Source organism: Dermacentor albipictus, chromosome 3 (genome assembly GCF_038994185.2).
Source record: "Dermacentor albipictus isolate Rhodes 1998 colony chromosome 3, USDA_Dalb.pri_finalv2, whole genome shotgun sequence".
Taxonomy (NCBI): Eukaryota; Metazoa; Arthropoda; class Arachnida; order Ixodida; family Ixodidae; genus Dermacentor; species Dermacentor albipictus.
This window is the reverse complement of record NC_091823.1, coordinates 189,818,163-189,842,120: the sequence shown is the minus strand read 5'-3', so window position 1 is coordinate 189,842,120 and position 23,958 is coordinate 189,818,163. Positions and strand designations below refer to the sequence as shown.

Below are 23,958 nucleotides of genomic sequence, written 5' to 3'. Positions count from 1 at the left end.
GAGATCGGATGCCATTAATCCTGTTTATTTTAGCGCAGATATTCGCAATACGTTTATCCCAATTAGGAGACTCGGTCACAATAACACCAAGACATTTCACAACTTGTACGACCTCATTTTTTTGTTTGCTAACCGAAGGTCGAGATTTGCACGCAACGTTCTGTTTTTAGCTCGGAATAATATTGCTTTCGTCTTGGTAATGTTTACTTTTAGGAAATTCCTAAAGGACCATTGGTGCAGGAATTCTAAGAACTGATTGCCGAGTGCTAGTAGGTCAGTTTCTGTACTACTTGAGGCAAGCATTGTGAGGTCCTCTGCATACGCTATTATGTATACAGGAAGAGACGCAGAAAATATATCATTAATGTAGATAATAAATAATAGCAGCCCCAGAATGCTGCCTTGGGGTGCACCAGAGGGGACAGGTTGTCAGTTTGATATAGCGTGATTAAGGGAGACCATTTGTCTACGATATTTCAAATATGATTGCATTAAAGATAAGCTCGTTCCTCTAAGGCCATAGTAATTGAGTTTATGTACCAGTAAATCGTGATTAAGCAGGTCAAATGCTTTTGAAAAATCAACAAATATTCCGAGTACAAGGAGCTTTTACTCAAACGCATTTGTTATTATCTCTTTTTGCTTAATTAGTGCCACTTCCGTGGACCTTTGTTTTCTGAAACCGAATTGACTGTCTGATGAAACTTAATGTGTAACTAGAGAACTATGAATTCTCGCGTAAATAATATTTTCCAGACCTATGGATAATATCGGAAGAATTGAAATAGGCCTGTAATTAGCCACATCCGAGGTAGCACCACCTTTGTGAATGACCGCCGGTGTCGCTACCTGCATTTCGCTTGGAAAGACGCCAGATGCTAAAGCTAGGTTATAGATATGCATTAGCATTGGGGCTAGTATGTCAACTACAACCTTGAAGTGTTTGACGTGAAAGCCATCTTTATCTTCAGCTCTGCTGTTTTTAGGTTTCTAAACGCTGTTATGATCTCGTCTTCATGTGTGGGATACATGAACAGGGATTCAGGAATCCATGGCGTTTTGTACGCGTAACCCACAGTTGTCAGAGCGACAGCATAATGTTTTGGTTACATTAAGAAATTATTAAATTCATTACACAGTTGATCCCCACTTATTGGTATGCCATCTTTCATTATTGTCGTAATAGTTGTTTTTCAGGTGCGATTTAGTAATTTGTTCAATTGGTTGCACTGGTTGTGAACATTTCTTTTGGATCCCTCGGAAAAAGCATTACTAAAGTACTTTAACTTGGCAGTTCTTAGTGCTCGATTTTGCTGATTTCGTTTTTTTTTTATATATTTCTCAAGCTTGGAAGGCGGGCGCGATTTTATGAATTGCGCAAACATTTTCTCCGTGGTTTTTATTTTGCGCAGCAGTTCTTGCGTAACCAACTGCTTTTTAGGATTGCGTTTGCGCGGACGGACTTGCGGAAAACATGTGATAGACATTTGTTATTTTGAACAAAAATGCATTATACGCCTTATTCACGTCTTTTAGAGATAGCACATCTTCCCAACTAAAAAAAGTTTCGCCCGTAAAGGGAAGCATGGGTTGCGATAGCGAATTAGCAGACAGCTATACGAAGTATAAGGGTAGTAGTTTTACCGGTCGTATAAACTTGTAAAAATTCGCTTACTAACTAAATTAACAAGCACGGTGTCACGCGCGCACAGGTAAACATGAACCCATCTCGCTCGATGACCGCGGGGACTCGCAGTTGAAATGCTGGATTGAGGAATCGCGGCAGCGAGCGAATTTAGCTTCGTGCGTCTCTCGCTTGAACGCGAACGAAACGTCGAAAGCGCAGGGCATGCGAAGCTAGCTGCACCACGCGCACTCTGCAAACATCGCAGATCGCCTTGGAGATGAGGCCCGCTTGCACTCGTCGTAGATCGAGGGCCGGGCAGCAGCCGCCCGAAAACCCCGCGCGCGACAGGAGAGCCTTGCTCGCTCGCGAGATTGAGCCGCGCTCGCCCGCTTTCGATGGCACAAACGGCGCGCGGCGACGATTTTATCGCCCTTGTACTTTAAACGGAACTTCACGGTGTTAGATACGGGACCTTTTCCTGAGCCTCCTACGAGCTAACCAGACCACATCGAATCGCGTCACACCTAATTAAGGAAGGCAGAAGCACATCTACCACGTTCCCGAGGCGCAGCACGTCCAAACAAGTTGGCGTCCCCCACCTCGTGCGCCGCATGTGGAGCTATTCACTGCTTGACTCTTCCCGAAAGTGTAGCGGGAGCCTGGCATGGTTCCAGGAAACGTAGGTCCCGAGCAAAGCTGCTTTGCGGCTCTGAAAGGTCGCTCGAGAACAAACCGCCTGCCCCCGGTGAGCGTTTGCAAGCCGCGAGGCAAGACGGCTTTAGTGCACCGTGAAGGCCTGAGAGCAACCCCACCATCCGTTTTTGTGATGGCAGTTGCAGACCAGGAAGGCAATACCACAGACAAGTAATCCCTCGGACAAGTGGAGCCAATGGAGCGACCCTCTGAGCCGAATCTGACTTGCACTCACACGGGCGCCTACCACTGGCGGAAAATGACGCCACCTGAGCGGGCTCGCCGATTGGCCGAAAATGACGCCAACTGAGCGGGATCGCCGACTGGCCGAACGTGGCGGGACTCCGAGACACCGAAGGGGTTAAAAGCCAGGCTTCTTCCCTCTGGCCGCAGCGTCCGAGTTGCTGCCGGCCAGCAATGACTTTATTATTGTTAATTTCCTTGTATCTTTACTGTAAATAATGTAAATAAACCTCCAGTTTTCATCTCCAAGTGCTCCTCAACCTCGGCCAACTCCCGCACTCAACGGCAAGGTCCAATATCTGGGGGACAGCAATTAAGATTGTCCTCCAGATCCAACAACGGTGATGCCGGCGGCAGAAATGTGCCTGGAATGTCCATATACTTGCTAGAGCTATAATAAAGCGAGGAAAAGTTTAGTTTTTCCTTGATTGTTGGTTTTCCGCGTTGTGATCCCTTGTATGCGCGACATATTAAAAATAAATAAAGCTCCTGCCGTCTATTGTAGGTATGCTATGCGTGACTAGGCGGACATTAGCAGCAAGAAAAGATTGCATTCAAAATTTGGCTACTTTCAGGTACTAACCATGGGGCACATATGTAACGGCGGAATTGAAGCGAACGAGTAGGGAAGGCATACGAGCTCAGTAAAAATCCGGAGACTAGCATCAATTTCAAAATCACAAAATCCACAAAATCTGCCAGTAATGCCTCGGCACTTCAGCTAAGCTGATCCCAAACCGTTAAAGGCGCGCTTTTAGGAAAGTGTTAGCGGGAACGCCTATGTATTTCATAGCACCGTCTGCAGTCGCATATCCCAGAGGCGTGCTAGCCTAGTATTTCCGCTAAAGTGGCACGACTTACTGCTTGTCGGCTTCGATTCCGCAAATATATGAGCCCTAAAGTTAGCAATTAGGATGTTATTCTCTTATTTTTGTTAATTAGCAAAATCGTCGCTACCATATTTTTCGCCTTTGTTAAGAACGGCCAGCTGCAGTGCAAGTTTGCCACCCACTTACGACTATGACGGCAACATTCCGGGAGCGTCGCCGCCAACTTCTAGCCACAGCGTGACTAAATCGACTTTGTGACGGAATGAGTTCGGCGGGCCAACTATTGTTCCCAAACTCCCCAACGCGCTACCCGGAACGGCTCCGAGTTCTACGGGGCCCCTCTGACGTCGGCTCCGGACATTCGAACGTGTGTGCATTTGTGTGCGTAGACCGTCCTGCGGGGAGGCGGCTAGTTTGCGATGACTAAACGAACGTTCGCATCACCTTGTATCGGGAGAGGACCCAGTGTTTAAAAACCGCTGTTGTGCGGCTGCTCAGGACACTCTCTCTCAAGCAGTCACGTTAGACTGATGTACTTTCTCAAACAGTCATGTTAGACTGATATAAATACTGTAAATAAACCCATATTCCTCGTTCTCGATGAGAAGCAGTCCTTCCCTTAATCAACGTCCTCAGCGTGGATAAGTTGGATGACGGCATGGGCCAGCTACCTTCTAATTCATGCCCGACTCCAATCTTGACAACGGATCACGAGCGATGAAATTGAGCCCCCAATCCCGACACCGTTAATGTCAGCCTAGCCGCGTAGCCTCCAGCAAAACGGTCGGGGCCCAGATTTTATTAAATGTTTTCTTCGGCACGAAAATGAATAATATTTTGTCGCCCGACAGCAACTCGCCCTGCTGTGTGCCAACACACCACGCAGCCACGCGCCAAGTCGCACACGTCCTCGAGCGCTTTGCGAGGCGGGAGGGCGACGAGAGCGTTCGCAGCTCTGTTTCACTCGGGCGGCCGGAAAGGTTCACATTCTGTACATGGCGTGCGGGCAGGTTCGACGAGACGGTTCGCGCTGCACCCCACGGGTTCCGCTCAGTGCGATCGCGCCGCGCAGCTGTCGCCGTCGCCTCGCGGTTGTGCCGGCCTCTTTTCAATTGCCTCGATTTTTCTGAGCGCGCGCCTGTGGGGATGGGCGCGGCGTTTCGGCGGGTTTCGCGTTTCGGCCCAATTCTCGAACCCTCGTAGCAGGTCCCGCCGACCGCGCGTTATTTGACGCCCTCGTGCTTTCTTTAGGACTTCCTTATGAAATTTCGTCGAGTTTTCCGAATTTTGGAGACACTATGGTTGCAGTTGTGCTCGCGGTGTTTTCGTTTTTTTCCTTCTTGCATTACAATTTAATACTTCTAGTATTCTGCTTCCAGTAGCATCATTTTTTGCTTCTTTGGTGGTTATGTTGTTTCGAAATTTCATAACTTCACACTCGCTTCAAAGCTAAAACGATTCTATTCCAGTTTGTGAGCCCAAGTTATTTGGAGTGTTGGGAATTTTCGCTGTCACGTGTGTCAAAGCTTCTAACGCTACCTTATTTAAACATAAAGTGCAACAGGGCAGCCAAGCCATCTCAAACATCGTTGCATTACCATAATCCCGGTGAGCAAAATTTCGTATTTGTATGCACAATTTCGTGGGTTTGCGTCGCAGTGCCGGTTGGCGTTTTGGGCGAACTTGGAAATCTCGAGGCCGCGCTGATGATACTTCAGACGGGCAGCTTTCTGAGCCTGTAAAACATTTGAGAAAAACGTCCGCCCTGATCACGTTTCATCTCTTCCAGACTTTGTGCTTTTTTTTCTGCCGTGCTAGAAGAGCAGTTTAGGTGGTCGTTTTTTGCAGTGGAACTTGTTTTTATATATACTGGTCCACCACAAATGTACAGCTCGAACCCCCTCCCCTTTTTTTTCTTTTTCATTGAGGCTCGACCATAGACTTGGCGTTGAATTCACTTGAAGAGGTGGCCGCGCTTTTCACCGCAGTCGTGCTCAGCGTGATCCAGGTAAAGCAGTGCAGTTGTAATATGCAAAACCGAAGCGATGCAAATGTTCGGTGCGGGTTTCCAGATGTCGGGCGCCTATATTCAGACACGCATACGAACCAGATATGCCGCGATGTGGCGGCAGCATTCTGACTGGGGCTGAATCCAAAAGCGCTCGCATCAACTCGTACGACGCGGAAGAGGCTATCAAAATTATTCCGGAGCCCTCCACTACGGCGTGACTGCGCAGTTTCGCGACGTTATATCCGCTAATTTTAGAGATGTGGTTGAACCATGATTTCGCTGCCATTTTCTAGCTTCGATTACGGCCACTGGGCGGCCAGGTCAGCGGTGAGAGCAGCCGAAGGCACGTTGTGACGGCTAGCTTCAGGACGAGCTGCCTGCAAAACATCGGGAAGTTTATGATAACAATCAGAACCCGATAAGGTGCCACTGTCAACTGTTTGTTTCGCATAGGAAAAATGGCTCACGTATAGCGGAAATACGAGTATGCGATTTTAGAATTATCTCGAAATGTAGCTGCTCCATAAGTGATAAGCTGGAATGTGCTTCATTCAACTTCTGGACGACAATAAATTGGTGACTTCGCACTAAGAGAGTTTGCGTTCTGCTTCCATGTGATTCGGATTTTGGATTGGATGAACTTTATTAAAGGTCCTGCAGACTGTTTAGTTACCAAGAAAAAATGACTATTTTTCTATAACGTTAAAGAAACTATGCGGTGACACCAAAATAAGTATACCTGGTAGCGAAGCTTCCATAGGTGCCCATACGTTCAAAACATGGCGGTTCTTCGGCGGTTCGTGGGGCTTAGCGCCATCAGTATGTGGTGGGAGCACTTCCGGTGGAAGGAAAAATAATGTGACGCCATATCCGTTAAAAGCAAAAGTGGCGTCATATTGTTTGTCAAAATTGTCAAGATTGGAGTCCGGTACGAATTCGAAGGTAGCTGGCCCATGCCGTCGTCCAACTTATCCACGCTGAGGACGTTGATGAAGGCAAGGACTGCTTCTCATCGAGAACGAGGAATATTACAGTATTTAAATCAGTCTAACATGACTGCTTGAGAAAAAGAGTGTCAGTCCAACATGACTGCACGACAGAAGTGTGTCGAGCATTCGCACCACAGCAGTTTTTAAACACTCGGTCCTCCCGCGATACAAGGTGACGCGAACGTTCGTTTACTCATTGTCAACTTGCCGCCGCCCCGCAGAACAGTTTACGCACACATAGGCACAGACATTCCGATGTCCGGCGCCGACGTCAGAGGGGCGCCGTTCCGGGAAGCTCGGAGCCATGGTGGGCAGCTCGTTGTCCTGCGTCCCGGACGGCGCGTGGGAAGCAACAAAAAACGGCTTTCCCGCGGCAGCTTGCTCACGCGTAGCAGATCAGGTACGCGCTGGGGAGCTCGGGCACAATAGTTCGCCCGCCGAACTCGTTCCGTCACAACGGCGATGAGAGAGGAAGATGGCGGTGGTGTCACCACAAAGCCCGCTTCATCGAACGCATCCTAGCTGAAGCGACGGAGAGTGGGGGATGCGCGTCTTGTTCCCCGACACAAAGTCGTTTTAGTCACGCTGTGGCTAGAAGTTCGCGGCGATGCTCCCGAGATGTTGTTTTCCCCAGTCGTAACTGGGTGGCAATCTTGCATTGCAGCTCGCCATGCTTAACACTACCGTGACAAAGGCGGACGGGGGGGATTGCTGCCAGGGCTTCACGGTGCATTACACCCGTCTTGCCTCTTGGACCCACATTACCTGGAACAGTGCCAGGCTCTCGCTTCACTTTCGGGAAGAGTCAAGCAATGAATAGCTCCAGATGCGGCGTACGAGGTGGGGGCGGCCAACTTGCTTGCATGTACCGCGCCTCGGGAATGACGTATACGTGCTTCTGCGCTCCTTAGCTGTGGCGCGATTCGATGTGGTTTGGTGAAAAGGTCCCGTATCTAAAGCTTCCCATCTTATTTCAGCATTATTTTCTCGATACATTTCCTGTAGAAAATCAATTACCTCATGACCGATACCTTCATGTTTTAATGTGTTCCACATAAGTTCCTTGTTCACGTTGTCGTATGCACCGCTTATGTCCAGGAAGGCTAAATACAGGGGTATATTTTCCGCCTTATCTATTTCTATGCACTGGGTAAGCGCGAACAGGCTATCATCTAAGCGCCTACCACTTCTGAACCCATTCTGAAGTTCTCCGAGTATTCTGTCATTTTTCATTATGTCGTTATGTCATTCTTTTTGATGTGCTCTGTCACCTAACGGAATCGACGAAGCTGCATAGCTCGGCCATGAAACGGCTCGAGTGTCCGCTCTTGTCGTTTACTATGTTACTCTATGGTGGTGCTGTCAGCGCAAGACGTTATTGACAGTGAAGTTGTTTGGATTTTGTGGCGAATGGACGTGCTTTTCGGGCCTCCGTGGCGGCGACGATATCATAAGATTTCGTTAGGTTCGCGTTAGGCTGATTAATGAACTAGGACCAAAAAGTAAGGCAGCGCTGGTGTAAGCAGTGGAAAAAACTTTAAAAGATAGACGAATACCAGACAGTTGGCGACAAAGTAGAATGAATTTAATTTATATAGGTAAAGGGGAGAAAGATAGAATTCGCTCGTATCGACCCTTGATCATTACATCGGTAATATACAGGGTAGCAATGCTGGCAATCAAATTAAAGCTTCAGCATGGGCAGAGAATAATGGCATTTTGGGAGAACTTCAGAATGGCTTCAGAATAAGTAGACGTTTAGATGATAACTTATTTGTTCTTACTCAGTGTATTGAAATATCAAAAGTAGAAAACAGATGGTTGTATGTGGCCTTTTTAGACATTACAGGAACCTATGACAACGTATACCGCAACATTTTGTGCAATATTCGGAAAGGGGAAGGCTTAGGTGACGATAGTCTACAGCTTTTGAGAGAGATTTACCTTGAAAATACCGTTTGCATTGAATCGGAAGAGATGAGGAGCGAGGAGAAAGTTCATATCAACAAGGGACTAAGGCAGGGGTGCCCTTTTTGCCGCTGCTGTTTATGATGTACATGATGAGGATGGAGAGGGCGCTAGAACGAAGTAATATCGAGGTTAATCTCTCATACAAATAGGTGGGTACTGTAGTGGAGCAGCAGCTCCCAGGTTTTTTTTATGCCGACGACATTTTGTTGCTAGCTAACAAGGAAAGTGATTTGCAACGTCTGGTTAATATCTGTAGGCAGGAAGGCATCGATTTAGGTTTGAAATGTAGTGTTAGAAAATCAGTTGTTCTGGTATTCAATGAAAACAGTGAACAGACAGTGGAGATACAGGGCCAAGAAATCCCTCGAGTAGCAGAATATAAATACCTAGTTATATAGGATAAACGAAGGCAACAGATGTATGGAAACACAAAAAAAACAATAACAGTGAATGGGAAGAGAAATGCAGCCATAATGAAGCACAGAGCGCTATGGGGATACAATAGATGCTAGGTCCTACGAGGTATGTGGAAAGGTGTAATGGTTCCAGGGCCTACCTTTGGAAATGTGGTCGTTTGCTTTAAATCAGGGGTACAATCAGGACTCTATGGGAACCAAAGGTCAGTGGGTCACCTCGCATTGGGCACTCGCGGGAAGACTACAAATGAAGATGTGCAGGGTGATATGGGCTGGACTAGTTTGGAAGTGAGGGAAGCTCGCAGTAGAATTGAGCATGAAGGAACGGCTGAGGAATAGGGAAGAACGTAAATGGTCTGGGAGAGTGTTCAGCTATCTGTACAGGATAAACATTGATTCACAGTGGTGGAATAGAGCTAGGAAGCTTACCAGCCAGTATGCGGCCTGTATTGTGGGCAACACAGCAGCAAAGAAGGTCAATCGGGAAGTCAGAGAGGCTGAAATAATCTCATGGCTGGCGGCAATGGAAAAGAAAGCTGCCATGAGTAACTACTTAGGAGGAAAAAACGAAATAAAGAAAGAAACAATTTATGATAACCCAAAGGGAAGCTCATTACTTTTCGAAGGGAGGTCGGGATGCCTTAGAACACGCACCTATAAAGCGATATATAAGACGGTAAAGCTGCGGTAAAGCTAGGGAGACTATGGAGCATGTTTCATCAGAATGTGAAGACGTCTGCCCAACGGTCGACTTAGGCATCACTGGCCTCCTTGAAGGCCTTGGGTTCAGCGAGAGCACTGGAAAAGTAAACATTCCGCAGTAAGGATTAGTAAGAGGCGATTGGAGGATTGGTGAAAGAAAAGTAGGGAAACGATAAAAAAACGGACACGTACAAAAGCACAGTTCGAAATAGAGGATCAGAAAATTTGGGTGCGGTAGGTCATGGTTTTTTTATATTTTTTATTGTTTAACCTAGGTAGGACATTAGGCAGTATAATAGCAAGAACTTGGTGGCGCAACCCACCGCCCCGTTCCAAAGGGGACGCTCATAACATCCATCCAGCTATCCGCAAACGCAAAGCCCTATTCTAAAGCTCTTCACTCCTGCGTACCCCGACGCAAACACCTGCAAAGCTCCCTGGGGCTCCAAACTATTGGGGCCCCTCTAAAACTCTCTATTGTCTCAAACTTCCATGTGCATGGCTTGGGAGTGTTGAATCTTGTGCATTTCATCTTCCCGCTGTTGTCTCCGGTGTTGCGCTATCTTCGGGGCCGCCCACGCCTGCTTCACCTTCGCCGCGGGTCGGCCCGATATTGTGCACTATCTTCAGACCGACCCGGAGTGAGGTGAAACACTTTGCGTTTCGTTTGAAAGCTTTGATTGTCGTCAGCTTTCGCTGCCATTCCATCTCCAGAGAGTGGAAAGGTTGTTACTTTTTTCACTCCTTCTGGATGGCAGTAGTTATCGGCATCTCCTGGGGTGTGGAGGCCAGTTTTCTCATCGATTCAATGCCCGCACGATCAACTCAAGATGAATTCAGTTGTTCAGTTGTCGCCATATATTTCTGCAGGCAGGACGTAGTTTATTGTTTTAATTATAATATTTTATTTTATTTATAATGCCCAACACATTTTTTATGTCATCATCTATTCAACGATGACGCGCATCCCTGTTGCTTCGTTAGTTCAATCTTCTTTGTTTAGACTGATCCAGGGGTCAGGAAAGGGATTCGGTTCATGGTCGACTGGTCTGTATGCTCGTGGAACGAGTTGTGGCCATAGAAAACGCCAGTTTGGTTTACCTTTTCCTTTTGCTTCATTATTTCCTCGAGTGACGGCTCGCCGCGAAGATGCCAGATCCTCGGAACCATATATCTCCGGTTAGATAAGGTGGAAAATTAATTATTGCGAAACAGCGTGCATCATCAGACCCTGCAATAACCGTTCAACCCATAAGCAATATGACTGTCACCCGTTACCTCGTCTGATTTTTCCCTAATTCTACAGCACTTTTAATGCAAAATTGGCAACTGGAAAGAATAGTTGCAAGGAGATAAGAAATTAAGCGATCTACTAAGGGAGAAAGCAAAGGCAACAGCCAAACAGGGTGGAAAGCGAAAATTGTTAGTGAAAATATTTATGGATCAACATCTTTTTATTTAAAAAGCCAGTAGAGGAAACGCCGCCGGATGTGAAGAATAATTCCGTGTGTTTTGAAGGACGCTTCTACAGTTATCAGTCAAGCCGCTTGACGCAGCCACTTCCTTGCCGTGCTAATGTGGGGGGGTCTAACCTTTCGTGGTGGGCGCAGTACGTCTAGAACCGCAGTATCCTGTGCTCTTCGCGGTTGTACTATAGACTGGTCACCACGCATCGTTACGCAACTTCCCAAATAACAGCATGAGTCGGTTTTGCTACTTGGTAGAGCAGTAAACGAGGAATCCAAAAGAACTGTGATTGTTCCGCAAATATACATTCCTCTAAAATTCTTCCAGAGCTAGTTCAGAAAACGTTACTAGAAATCTTTATTTTGCACTTTCGCTTGTTAACTTGTTCTTGGCAAGGTTCTTCCTGCGCACCTTTCATGCGCGAGTCCATTTGATGTGGTTCTTTGTTTGCCAAGTAAAAAAGAGGTCTATCTCACAGGCGTGCCTGTGAGATACACGTTACTTCAATTCTCCTTTGCACCTTTACGCGTCCTTATGGCAAATGGTGGTCATTATTGACATTTGTACTAGTAAAAGTACTCTCCCCCTCATTTGTATAAAAATGTTACCTTGGATTTGTCCCCCACCTATGAAAAAAAAAAATCCTGCGTACGTGCCTGACATTGAGCTTGTTGCCGCCAGCCCCCTGCAGTATTTTGTCTGCCTTATCAAGCGGGCAATCTTGGAAAAGTAGACGGTAAAGCCGACACTTGTGCCCCCGAATCAACCTTAGTGAGGATAGGCACGGAGTTTATATGAACGTGCACATAGCACGCTTTCCCGACCGTGTCAATCGCACCAAGGAAAATTTCTCCGTTGTCGTGTTGGAGAATCAAGACGCGTACCTTTCTTTGTGCTGGCACCGCTTCCTTGAGGCATGCTTTCGCAAAGTGTCCTCTGTTGTCACAGTTATGGCACTTGGAAGCTCTGGCCGGGCAGGCCGACGTCGGGTGGGCGTTGCCGGTGCAGACCGTCCTCGATTGTGCTGTGGGCGTTTGTGGCGGGCTACGGCGTCCACGCTGGCTCCCTGGTCCTGACGCGGGCTTGTTTTCCCTTTCCGGTGCCGCCGTTCACGGCGTCAGCAAGGTAGTTGACCGCCGCCCACTTCTGACGCCATGCGCTGACACTGCGTACGACCGCGTATGCGTGTCGGAAAGAGTCACTCGACAAGCTGTGCTCTGGGTGGCAAAAAAGAAAAAGCCCCTGGTTATTGTGATGGTCGATAATGTACACTTTGGGGGACATCACGTGGTAATGTAGCTTGGCGTACGTCGCCCATCCGTAGTGACGTCACACGCAGAACACAGGCAGGTGATAACAGCGCAACTTACACGTAATAGACAACGCTTTGTGGCATTAATGTAGCGTTCTAAATCGCTAAAAACTAATTCGTGTTTCCAAGTACATAAGTTTCAAGAAACAAAAGTTTATTAAATTATAAACGTAGGTTTGCAAAACTGACATTTTTAAAGCCCTCTGAAAGAAGAATCAGTATATCAAAAACAAAAAATTGTCCGACGATAATGTTTCTTGGGAATGCGATCTTTGAGCGCAGCTGCTGCCTTATTTCAACAACAGGCAACCGCATACAGAACACGCAGTGCCGAACGGAGGCGGTTCTGCGTTTCGGATTGGGCAGCACACGCCGCGATCCGCCGCTATCGAGCCATCTGGTTGTGGGTCCCCACAGCGTGGAGGGGGACGGGGGAGCAGTCGTTTTTTTCTGAGGTGGGATGAGGAAGCGGTAGAGGAGTATTGAGTAGAGGTCACACACTCACAGACAGGCTTCAATGTGGCCGCATAAGGTTGGGGTCATGGAGTGTAAGATTTGGTGTCAGGCTTGTAGGACGATCGGAGGAACTTAGGGCGACAGGACTAGGCGAGCAGCGTTTATTTCCAGTATTTACATTTTAAACATGGGATACATTTACACAGTCTAGCGTGACTCCTAAATGGATCCCGCAAGACGAAGCATACAGCAAACGAGCACACAGCTGACGAGTACGATCACAGAGCACGACGTCGTGCACACTCTTACAACCGACAACCGCTGCTTATAAACACTCCGTTCGACGTCATCGTTCGACGTCATCGCAGAAAGTCCTCGTGGCCGCCTTTGAGAGAAGGGGGTAGGGGTTTTACAAACACACATGCCGCACAGGTTTCAGTGCTCTCTCCGAGGGCCGACGACCTTTGCAGCGCAGTCGTCGTGGTATCCATTGTCTTGCGTGCCCGTAGTCAGGTGCTCACGCCCGAACCCGGCCGGCGCCCCTAATTTCCAGAGCTGCCGTAGTCCGCAGTTCTCCAAAGGAAGTTCACGGTTGGTTAGCGCTGTCCTCGCTGGTTCTCTGAAGGGCGCCACCACCCCGGATCGATCGACGCACCTGCAGCGGGCTGAAATAGCTGCAGGTCGATCCTAACAGGAGGAAGGAAATAATCGGAGGGAGCATGCCGCACTGCGATTGAACCCGTTGTGGCGGCCCAGCGCGTGACAAAAACGTCAGAGCGCGCGGTATGTTTTAGTACTCCCGGTTGATTTTTTTTTCTATACACATTCGGAACTCTTCAAATAAACAAAAACATGGCTACCACCGCGGCAGTTTCGCTTTATGCCGCGCTCAAGTTTCTCGATTGTGGCGTCAAATCGCAGCGTTGCGCCATGCGTGTCCGTTCGGCAAGCCTCATCAGAGAGAAAGCCTCTCAAGCGTGTCGGAAGTTGAAGAAAGCAAATGTAGCAGGCCTCTCCGAAAGGTACGCGGCGTTGCTACACTGCTGACTGTTTTTTGCGGTAAGTGTGCGCAGCGGTTTGTGTTGCAGTAAATTGCATAGTCATTCAGAAGCAAAGCACGCATATCCTTCACTTATAAAGGGTGGCTACAAATTGTTTCATAAACTGGTGAGTTCTCGTGTGAGGGATAAAGCAATGTTTAGTTTACGAGTTGGATTGCACCTTTCGCTTTCGTTCGCCGATACACGCTATGTTTTAACTGCCGTGGTTGCTTAGTGGCTATGGTGTGGGACTGCTAAGCACGACATCGCGAGATCGAATCCCGACCACGGCGGCCGCATTTCGACAGGGGCGAAATGCGAAAACACCCGTGTACTTAGATTTAGATGCACGTTAAAGAACTACGGGTGGCCCAAATTGTTCTGCAGTCCACTGCGGCGTGCCTCATAACGAGATCGTGGTTTCGGCACCTAAACCTCGATCATATTTTTTTTTAATAAGGTCGTATGCGTCCGATGACCTACCGTTTGTTCGTGTTCGCAGTACGCACACTTCGAAGCAGGGCCAGTGCTTGAGAACATAGCGGAGACCGCATGACCCGGCCATATATCGGTCTCAAACGCCAAAAGCTGGAACAAGCGCAGTTTCCAGTTGCTGCTGCTTTTCTTGGCAGCAGATAAATTGACAAGGGACCGCGTTTCATGAGAGAACAGCATAGCACGTACGCAGCAAATGCAACTCACCGTTTCTTGCGTGAGTCAGCGTCATCTGAGGCAATAAGCTCCACCGCGTTTGGCCTGCAAGGATGACTCCGTTACCGCAGTACGATAAATCGCATGCATGAAAACCTTCATGCGTAAGATGCCACTGATCCAACGACAATGCAAATCAATAAACCTCGCATAACAGGGCACACGCGGGCAATGCCTCGGTCAAAAATGTGGCAAATACTTATCGCTCATTATGGCTCAGGACGTCTGTTTACTTCGGCCGAAGTATACCTAGCTGTAGCCTAAGTGCACTGATGTTGGATTGGGAACCTCTCACAACTCGCACAAAGTGCGGAACACATACCTTGCAGGAAATGACTGAAGCGACACAAGCATCCAGAGAAAAATGCGACGCAGGCAGAGCAGCCACCGAGGCTTCCATCGATGAGCAGCAGCCGGCCGAGCGCGCACCGAACGTCTCCGTGATCTCGACGCGAGAGGTGACGTGTTGGGCCGTGCGTTCGCTTGCCAAGGCTGGCTGCGTGACGTAATGCTTTTTCCTTCCTCCATAATTGGGATGGGAAGTCAGAGAACGAAGCGCCATAACTGTCCTATGAGTCACTGCAACGCCTCTGCGCCAGGTAAGGGGAGGTATACAGGTATACTTTTGTTAATTTTTAATAATGATCTACCTAAATGTGTCTCATCTGGAATTAGATTTTTCGCGGATGATAGCGTTATATATCGTAATATTAATAGTGACGCGCTGATCGCCTTTCCCTACAAACTGATCTTGATGCGGTGACTGCTTGGTGCTCCTCGTGGTATGACGTCAAATACGCCAAAACCAACCTAATGTCATTTGGCACCATATTCCACTCGACTTCCCACCGCCTACTTTATCAATAATGCTAGCGTAGAACTTGCGCCAGCTTACAACTATCTTGGCCTTCATCTTCAGTGTGATTTCACTTGGCATTACCATATTAACACCGTCTTAGCATTGGCTAACCGAGCATTCGGTTTTCTTAAGCGTAACCTCAACACGCACCTTCACACTTAAAAAAACTTGCTTATATCACGCTGATCCGCCCAAAAATTTATTATGCTTCTGCCATGTGGGATGGCGATCAAGCATACATTAGCAACCACATTGAATCTCTGCAAAACTGTGCTGTTCGCTTCATCTTCGCTAGCGTCATTAAAACAACGTGCCGAGTTGGATCCGCTATCACGCCCACGCCGGTTTGCTCGCCTAACCTTATTTCATAAACTTCATTACCATTCCACGCTTCACGGTGACTTCTTTTCACCAGCCCCGCGCAGTCTTCCCGTGCACGCTAACAGAGTAAAACGCATCACGTGCCGCTCATCGCTCTGCGCAAGACCATTTATTCCTCGCACAATAATAGAATGGAGTAACCTGCCGTCACGCATAGCTACTAAATTAACTTACGATCTTTTCAAACCTTGTTGCAAGAAAACGGTTAGTGGTACGTAGTAGATTAGTTATTACTTAGCAATACTTGCTAGTTGGTGCATGTTTCGAGAAGAGGGTTGTAGCGCCGAAAAAGACAACACATAGCAAGCGAGACGGTATGCACCTGTACCGTCTCGCTTGCTGTGTGTTGTCTTTTTCGGCGCTACAACCCTCTTCTGGAATAGCTATTACTTATTGTTATATGAACATATTAACATATTGTGTAAAGAAGCTCTTGTGATTTCATGGATTAGTGCATATACCCGCTGTTCATATCTATATATTTTATGTTCCTTGTGTGTGCTGTTTATTTCATGTAGTTTTATTTCTTGTGTACATTTCATCTGTCCCCCCCCCCCTCCCCTATGTAATACCCTCGCATGAGGGCCGTTAGGGGTAATGTAAACAAATAAAATAAATAAAGAGTGGAGGCGGAAGAAGGACAACCAGGCGCAAGCACTGCCAAATGAGGAACGCGCCCCGCGAAGCGCGAGACACGGCTGAGAGCCGTACAGCCACGCGCGCGGCGGCAAGGAGCGCCCGCCGCCGGCACCGCAGCAGATGGCGGGAGAAGGACGGCGAGGGCGGAATGGACGGTAGCGGCAACGGCGCCGCGCGGAGGAAGGGGGCGAGAACACGTGATCCGGCTTTGGAGGGCAAGGGGGGAGCAAGCTAGGCTCGCGCCGCGCGCGAGCGATGGCAGCAGGAGCGCGCGCTGATGATGACCTTGGTTACGGCGAGGCCGACGGCGCCGTGAAATGCGAGAACAGTCACCAAAGGGCTGCGCTCTAAAAATACATGTCCAAAGAAATCCATATGTTTGACAAAGAAACAATGTTTCAAAATAATAATAAAAGATAATTCTCTGCATTCTCTGTACAATGCACTGAAGCAGTGCCCCGACCTCGTGAGGCAAAGGAACGCTATGCATTTCACACAGCAAACTTCCGATTTTCGTTTGATCTTGTGTTACAGGAATCTAAGCTTGCAGCTTGGCCTCTTCTGCATCTTACTGCATGTGTTGAGAGCTGGTGGTAGTTCCCGGGCAGGAACGTTGAGAGCTGATGTGGGTGTCCAGGTTGGAAGGTTTACGGCTGGTGCTGGTTTCTAGGTAGGATAGTTAAGAGCTGGTGGAATGGAATAGGTTTGGGAATGTTGGTTATTCATCGTAATGTAAGTACATAATACAGTAGGGACGAGCTGCACGTCGAGACAGGACAAGCGCTAACATTCAGCTAATTGTGGATATAGAGAGCTGGTGCTGGTTTCCACATAGGAATGTTTATAGCTCGTATTGGTTACCGGACAAGAAAGTTGAGAGCAGCTTCTAGTTTCCAGATAAGAAGGTTGCGAACTTTACTGTCAAGTCCCAGAAAGTGCTAGATGAGCTCAATTCTGAACTGACTGATGTTGACTAATCTCTAAACAGCAACTGCTCTAAACATGAAAATTCAAGTTATGCGCATTGTGTTGTTGGTGGATGTACGCGCAGTCCTGGTTTCTGCAATGCCCACATTTCTCTTTCACCAGGTGTCCGTTTCTTGCCCGACATGACTGCATCCTTCGCAGCCTAATGAATGCCTCTTTCTTTCCTGCGCAGATTCGTCCCCACCACGTGATTCGGGGCCTTCGTTCCCTGTCCGGGAGCCCAGTATGTGTTTCTCCGTCGTCGACCACGTTGGCCTCTTCGTCTGTAGTGCCGCCTTGCGGCTGGCTGTGGCATTGCACGCAGCGTATCGGCGCGCTCTCCCTCGGCGCACTCCTGCTCCTGGCCGTCAGGCTGCACATCATGGGCGCTCAGCTGCCCGTGTTCACCAAGTGAGCAACCGTGTAGCGTGATTTTGGGCTTTATTTCTGTGACGGCAGCAGCACGGTGGCGAACACCAGGCGGTTCCAGAGATGCGCGAGCTGTTGTCCTGTGGCCAGCGACATTTCTCAAGTCCTTCATTTTCATTCCATTAATTTTCATAGAAATGCTAACATATGCCGGTGTTTTACTGATTCATGCCTGAGGCCTTGTACTTTGTCTAGTAGTTTCGATATGTTGTCCTCTCAGTACATGTGTCAATGCTGGAAAAAAATCTTGCAAAATTAGGGAGGAACAGAGAAACATGTGCATGTTTTTTTTTTGCTTTCATTGTTGTCTTCCTTTCGTTGTTCTAATAAACGCTCCATTTTCTTATACAATCATTCAGTGAAGATGTTAAAGCAACTAGAAGCAGTGAAAAATATTATATGACAGTTTTTAGTTTTCTGAAAAAAAAAACTATATCCCTATGAAATTTATCTTTCGTAAATGCGATGAATATTAGGTGCAATACGCAGCAATATTTTGTTAATGTGTGTATCAGTTAAGGGTTAAATGAAAATTGTGAAACCATCGTTTTCGGCTGTGAAGTGCTTCAAAAGTGTTTCTGCTTCCCTGGAATGACCAAGAATGCTGAAGATTTCATATTTTGAGGAAATGTGGGCCACTTTATAGTTGACATGTAAGTAAAGTTTTATAGGTGTAGCTTTATTATGTGCTTTGAAAATTACTGCATTGTCGTTTTCCAATGTTTATGCTTTGTACGAGAAATGTAGTTGATTTCGCCTTTTCTCCTCTGTGAAATATGTGAAGCATGATGTTTATATTTTGTTGCCGTAGGAAGCATGTTGTGAGTTACAAGCGATAATGGTTTAGTATCTGCAGGTTAATTAAAACCTTTGCGAAAAGTTACTTGTCCAAGCTTTCCAGTGTGTCATACCGCCATTAGTCACAACGTTTCCCAAAGACTTCAAACAATTGTACAAGACACCATTGTCAAAGTCGGTGAAAATAAGGGAAAGTTCAACTTTATTCTACAGTGAAATTTTCACGTTCCAGCTTAATTACAAGCAAGGAAAATCATTACTGAACGCTTGTTTTCTTTCACCCTATATTTGTGCGTGATAATAGAGTCTTCAGTGACTGAACTAATCACGGCAGCTTACCCTATTTACTCAAATCTAGGTCGACCCCGATTCTAAGCTGACCCCCTAAAGTCAGAAGCCAAAAAAATATATAAATATTACCTCAAATTTCGGCCGAACAAAAAAAAGCGAGGACAGCGTTCACAAAATGCAAACAGCATTTATTGAATCTGAATGTGCAGAGCTCATTCAACGTCGTCGTCGCTGCTAGACTCATCGCTGTGTTCTTTGTCACTGTCACCTTCAAACAGTGCACTATCTTCGGTACCATCAAGCGCATTAGATATGCTGCACTTATCAAAGTAGTCCCATGCTGCAGCTACCAAGCCCGCCAGCTGCGATAGCGATGCACATTTGATGCGGCCTGTTGCCATTAGCATGTGGTCTTGATCGGTCAACCAGTCCGTGTAATATTTCCGCAGACGATCCTTGAAAGGTTTGTTGATGCAGCAGACGTCAAGTGGCTGCAACTGGCCCGTCATGCCGCCCGGTATGACAGCGAGGTCCCTGTTCGATTGGGCGAGCGTAGCCTTCACGTTGTCGGTCAAGTGCCCACGGTAAGAGTCGACGACAAGGAGCAAGTTCATTGTGAAAAGGGCTCCTGGACACCGTCGCCACGAAGCCTTAACCCACTCTTCCACCATCGCACCCGTCATCCACTCGTTCTCATTTGCCCGCGCATTGACATTTCTTGGGAAAGTATCTCGAGCAGGCAGTGTCTTCCTTTTAAATATAAGGAGGGAGCTTACGTCCATCAGCTGTGCAGCACAGCATCACAGTTGCGCGCTGCTTCTCATAGCCCGCAGAGCGCACGTTTACCTCCTTGGCACCCTTTTCATTCACGGTGTACGCCACTGGCATATCAAAATACACAGCCGTCTGGTCGGCGTTGCCGATTTGCCCAAGGTTGTAGCCTGCCGCTTCTCTCTTTCGCAGCACGTAGCACTGAAAAGCTATCAGCTTTTCTTCGAAATCACTTGGCAGCTTCTGGGTGATTGAAGTGCGACGTCGGAGGCTAAAGCCGAAGCGCTTCATGAATTTCTGAAGCCAGCCCCGGCTGGCTTCAGAAATCCTTTGGCATTAGGCCTCGCTCCTTCGAAAGTCCCCTAGCTTTTGCTTGGAGCACTTCTGTTGTCACTAGAACGGCAGCTGCTCTCTGTGTCCGAACAAAGTCAGCCAAAACTGTCTTCACTTCGTGGGGACAGCCTTTCTTTGGTTCGCTAAATGCCATCCTCGTTGCGACGCACGCAAAAAGTTGCTGTTGTTGTCCCCTCCAACGACAAATGTTTTTCTCGTCAACGCCGACGTCCCGCCCGGCTTGAAGGTTCGATGATGCCTCTGCGGCCATCATAACTTTTGGCTTGAAAGCGACACTGTAGTGGCATCTCCTTCTTGGTGCCATCGTGATAACACCATGCCGCACACCGATACGGCTGACAAGACACGTAAAAATGGCAACCTGGCTTGTGTATGGTTGGCTACTGGCACGACTAGTAGCGGCTGCGATACTGACTTTTTTAGGTGGCGCTAGCTATGCACCATATTTAGCAGTTTCAATGAAAAACTGGCGCGTTTTTTTTTTAATTCTCAAATCTAAGCCGACCTTAGGGTTTGGCATATGAATATTTGAAAAAAATTATTGGCCTAGACTCGAATAAATACGGTATCTATATTTTTCAGAAGTAACAGGTATGTTATGGGAAACTAGCGCTTCCCTGGGGGCTGTCGTAAAAAACGTCCGTCAGCGCCGGAAGTTAGAAAACGCCGGAACTTTTATTCTCCCAAACAAACGTGCGACCACAGGGGGCACGTTGTTTTTAAGTTTTACGAAAATGTAACCACATCCAACGTTGACCGTCTTTTTGCAAAAAATTATTGCAAACCATGAGTATACCCCATGGCTCTTTTATCACCAAAGTTGCTCATACCTTGTTGCTCATTCTTTACAAAATTATTTCTCAGAATTTTGAGAATGACAGCACACAAATGAATGTCATGAAAAAAAAAACACTGACAGTGATACTTTTTTATGTTAGATCTTCTCCAACTGAAATATTAAATGTGCGAAACCATAACAGGAGATTCGTCCACGCAAGAGGCCACGTTTCAACCAGAAAGCTCGCCTTCGTGCATACAGTTCGCCGGTAGCCTTTCCCGGTTAACATTACGGTTAGGTAAGCTGCAGTTGCCGGGAAGCGTGAGAAGCAGTCAGGGATCTTTGAATACTATTGCGTTCCACTTTTAAAAGCGAAGCTTAAGCATCGTATAAAGTTTTCTTTGTAGTCTCTCTCAGTCTGAAATTGAAAACGGTGAAGAGGCTACGATCATCGACGACGAATTTCTATGTGAAATGCGACCTTGGAGTGTCTTGCGCAGAAAGCTACGTGAGAGCCATGCACCAGCAACTGCAAGCTTATGTTGCCCATGATGTTGCTGTCCAGTTTCAAACGTATTGGCTCACTGTAAGAGCTCTTTAAAGCAAAGTAACTTGAGAAGGGCGACGATTTCATGTCATGTAGTAAGTAAGTTTTCAGGTTGAGAAAATCGATACGTGACAACGATGACTCAGGGTTTCAGCGAAATACTACTTACCAGTGAAGAAGCTATAAATGCCATAGGAATTCAAGCTAGTGGTTAGTTGTTCCATTTCTGCACATTAGAGATGCAAATAGAGACAGTTCCTTCATAAGCAAAGTGACGCTGATTTCCTTGGAGCCACTATATGGTTCAATCTTATTTTGTTGTAGCGCAAGCTGACCAAGAATAACAGAAAGGCACATCTGACACACATAGTGCTAAGATTCAACAACATATTTATTTCTGGTTCTCGACGCTATATATGCACCCTCGAAATGTCATGCAGCAAGGGTACAATTTTGGTAAAAATGAACAAAGAAATGAACTAGAAACCACACGTAAGCAGTTCTTTTGACTCACATATTCACATACATGTACACATTCAGCGCGAACAAAGATAATTGAGCTCTTTTGAGGATAATGAAATGGAAGGTTTACTGACACATGCGTCGGCGTATGTTCATATGTGTCTAGTGTCTGTTTTCAAGCGCGTCATTTCACACCTGCTTCTACTCATAACTATTTCTTTAAATCTAGGTTTGCATTTGCACCTCTGGTATTGGATGGCACAAAAGCCATCAGCGACCAAGTTGTTTACTTTTTTATTGTGTTCTCATAGCCAGTCATTTATGCATCTACCTGTTTGAGCAATGTAGGATCGTCCACATCCGAGAGGAATGCAGTATACAACACCTGCCATGCAATCAATGAATTTGTTTTTATGTTCCTTTGTGCATGCGGTATGTGCGATTCTTTCTGGCCTTGTGTTTCTACACAGGCTGACCAATTTATTAGGCGCCGAAAATACAATGTCGATGCCGCTCCTTCCAGCAATCTTCTTTAATCTATGGGAGAACCTGTGTATGTAGGGAACAACAGCAACCTTTCTTTTGTTTATGTCAGTGCTTGCGCCATGCACCTGCTCTGAACTGCTTTCCTGTGCCTTCTTAAGCAGTCCTTCTGCGACTGACACAAGCACGTGGCTCGGCTAACCAGCAGACCTTAAACACGAGGCTTGCCGCCGTCCGAAGCTATCGTGCATTAGGTGCTGGCATAATATCTTCAGTGCTTCGCTGAAACACATCTTCGTGATTCCCCTCTTCACAAGCTTCGTATGCGCGGAATGAAATGGTAAAAGTGGTTTACTTGCTCATGGTTCGTAACACCAGCAGGTTTTGTTATCAGTGAGCACAAACTTGATGTCAAGGAATCTAATCCTCCTGTCACATGGCACTTCAATGGTCACTTCTAGTGGGTTAAGACAGTCATGAATAGCGGTAAAAACGAGAGCACATTGATTAGTAAAACAAGCGGATGTGCAGTGAATAAGAACTAAAAAGTCAACAACATATCTAAAGACTTTCACAACCTTAGATTCGTGAAGCCGCTCTGACAGGTCTCTGTCCAGTTTGGCTAAAAGCAGATTACTTAGCACTGGTGCTAGGCAAGAACCTATACACACTCCCTGTTTCTGCAGATACAGAGTGCCGTTGTTTTCTACAAATGTAGACGACAAATAAAACCTAAGCCATAAAAAAAAATTCTCAATGGATGTACCTGCTTCTGTACTAAACCTAATGGCACCATATGTATCCATGCAACTGTCAATACAGGTTAATAATTCTGAAACGTCGATTTTCATGAGCTCTTACAAAATTTAAAACCTCCTCAGAACTTTTTGTGAGTAAAGGGTCATTGATGTCTATCAAGTTTAGTTTGGCAGAAATCTGTCGCCTTGTACCTACAAGAAAAACTATGCTTGCTAGATATCAATGATCCTTTCCTGACAAAAAGTTCCGAGGACGTTTTAAATTTGGTAAGAGCTCATGAAAATCAAGGTGTAAAAGCCTTCTCCACGGATGTTAAAGACCTTTATTATTCTCTGCAACAATCAGAATTATTACCTTGTATTGACAGTTGCATTGGTACATATGGTGCCGTTAGGTTTAGTACGGAAGCAGGTACATCCATTGAGAATTTTTTGAATGGCTTAGGTTTTATTTGTGGTCTACATATTATCCAAAACAACGGTACCCTGTGTCTGCAGAAACAGGGAGTGTGTATAGGTTCTTGGCTAGTACCAGTGCTAAGTAATATACTTTTAGACAAACTGGACAGAGACCTGTCAGAGCGGCTTCACGAATCTAAGGTTGTAAAAGTCTTTAGATATGTTGTTGACTTTTTAGTTCTTATTCACTGCACATCCGCTTGTTTTACTAATCAATGCACTCCCATTTTTACCGCTGTTCATGTCTGTCTTACCCCATTAGAAGTGACCTTTGAAATGCCATGTGCCGGGAGGATTAGATTACTTGACATCAAGTTTGTGCTCACCGATAACAAAACCTGCTGGTGTTACGAACCTAGAGCAAGTAAACCACTTTTACCATTTCATTCTGCGCATACAAAGCTTGTGAATAGGGGAATCACGAAGATGTGTTTCAGCGAAGCACTGAAGATATTATGCCAGCACCTAATGCACGATAGCTTCGGACGGCGGCAAGCCTTGAACCTTGAAACGAT

The 23,958-nt window shown here is 46.7% G+C and overlaps 1 protein-coding gene and 1 long non-coding RNA gene across 5 annotated transcripts in view; one reads left to right on the top strand and one right to left on the bottom strand.

The window, feature by feature from the left end:
• The window catches only part of LOC135908701 (uncharacterized), a 54,039-nt gene extending 39,130 nt beyond the window's left edge, over positions 1-14,909 (bottom strand). The window contains exons 1-3 of the long non-coding RNA XR_010566391.1: positions 14,791-14,909; positions 14,460-14,513; positions 11,834-12,114 (exon numbers count right to left, since the gene is read on the bottom strand). This is a non-coding gene — a long non-coding RNA (uncharacterized lncRNA). The remainder of the gene's footprint in view (positions 1-11,833; positions 12,115-14,459; positions 14,514-14,790) is intronic.
• Positions 1-23,958, top strand: part of Tmtc3 (Transmembrane O-mannosyltransferase targeting cadherins 3) — a 921,929-nt gene that overhangs the window by 677,149 nt on the left and 220,822 nt on the right. For 3 of the 4 annotated variants that reach the window (XM_065440562.2, XM_065440560.2, XM_070536403.1), the window contains 2 exons: positions 14,798-14,926; positions 17,507-17,724. In XM_065440562.2, the coding sequence (XP_065296634.1) occupies positions 14,798-14,926; positions 17,507-17,724 (347 nt within the window). The remainder of the gene's footprint in view (positions 1-14,797; positions 14,927-17,506; positions 17,725-23,958) is intronic. The other variant, XM_065440561.2, reaches the window with a different exon arrangement.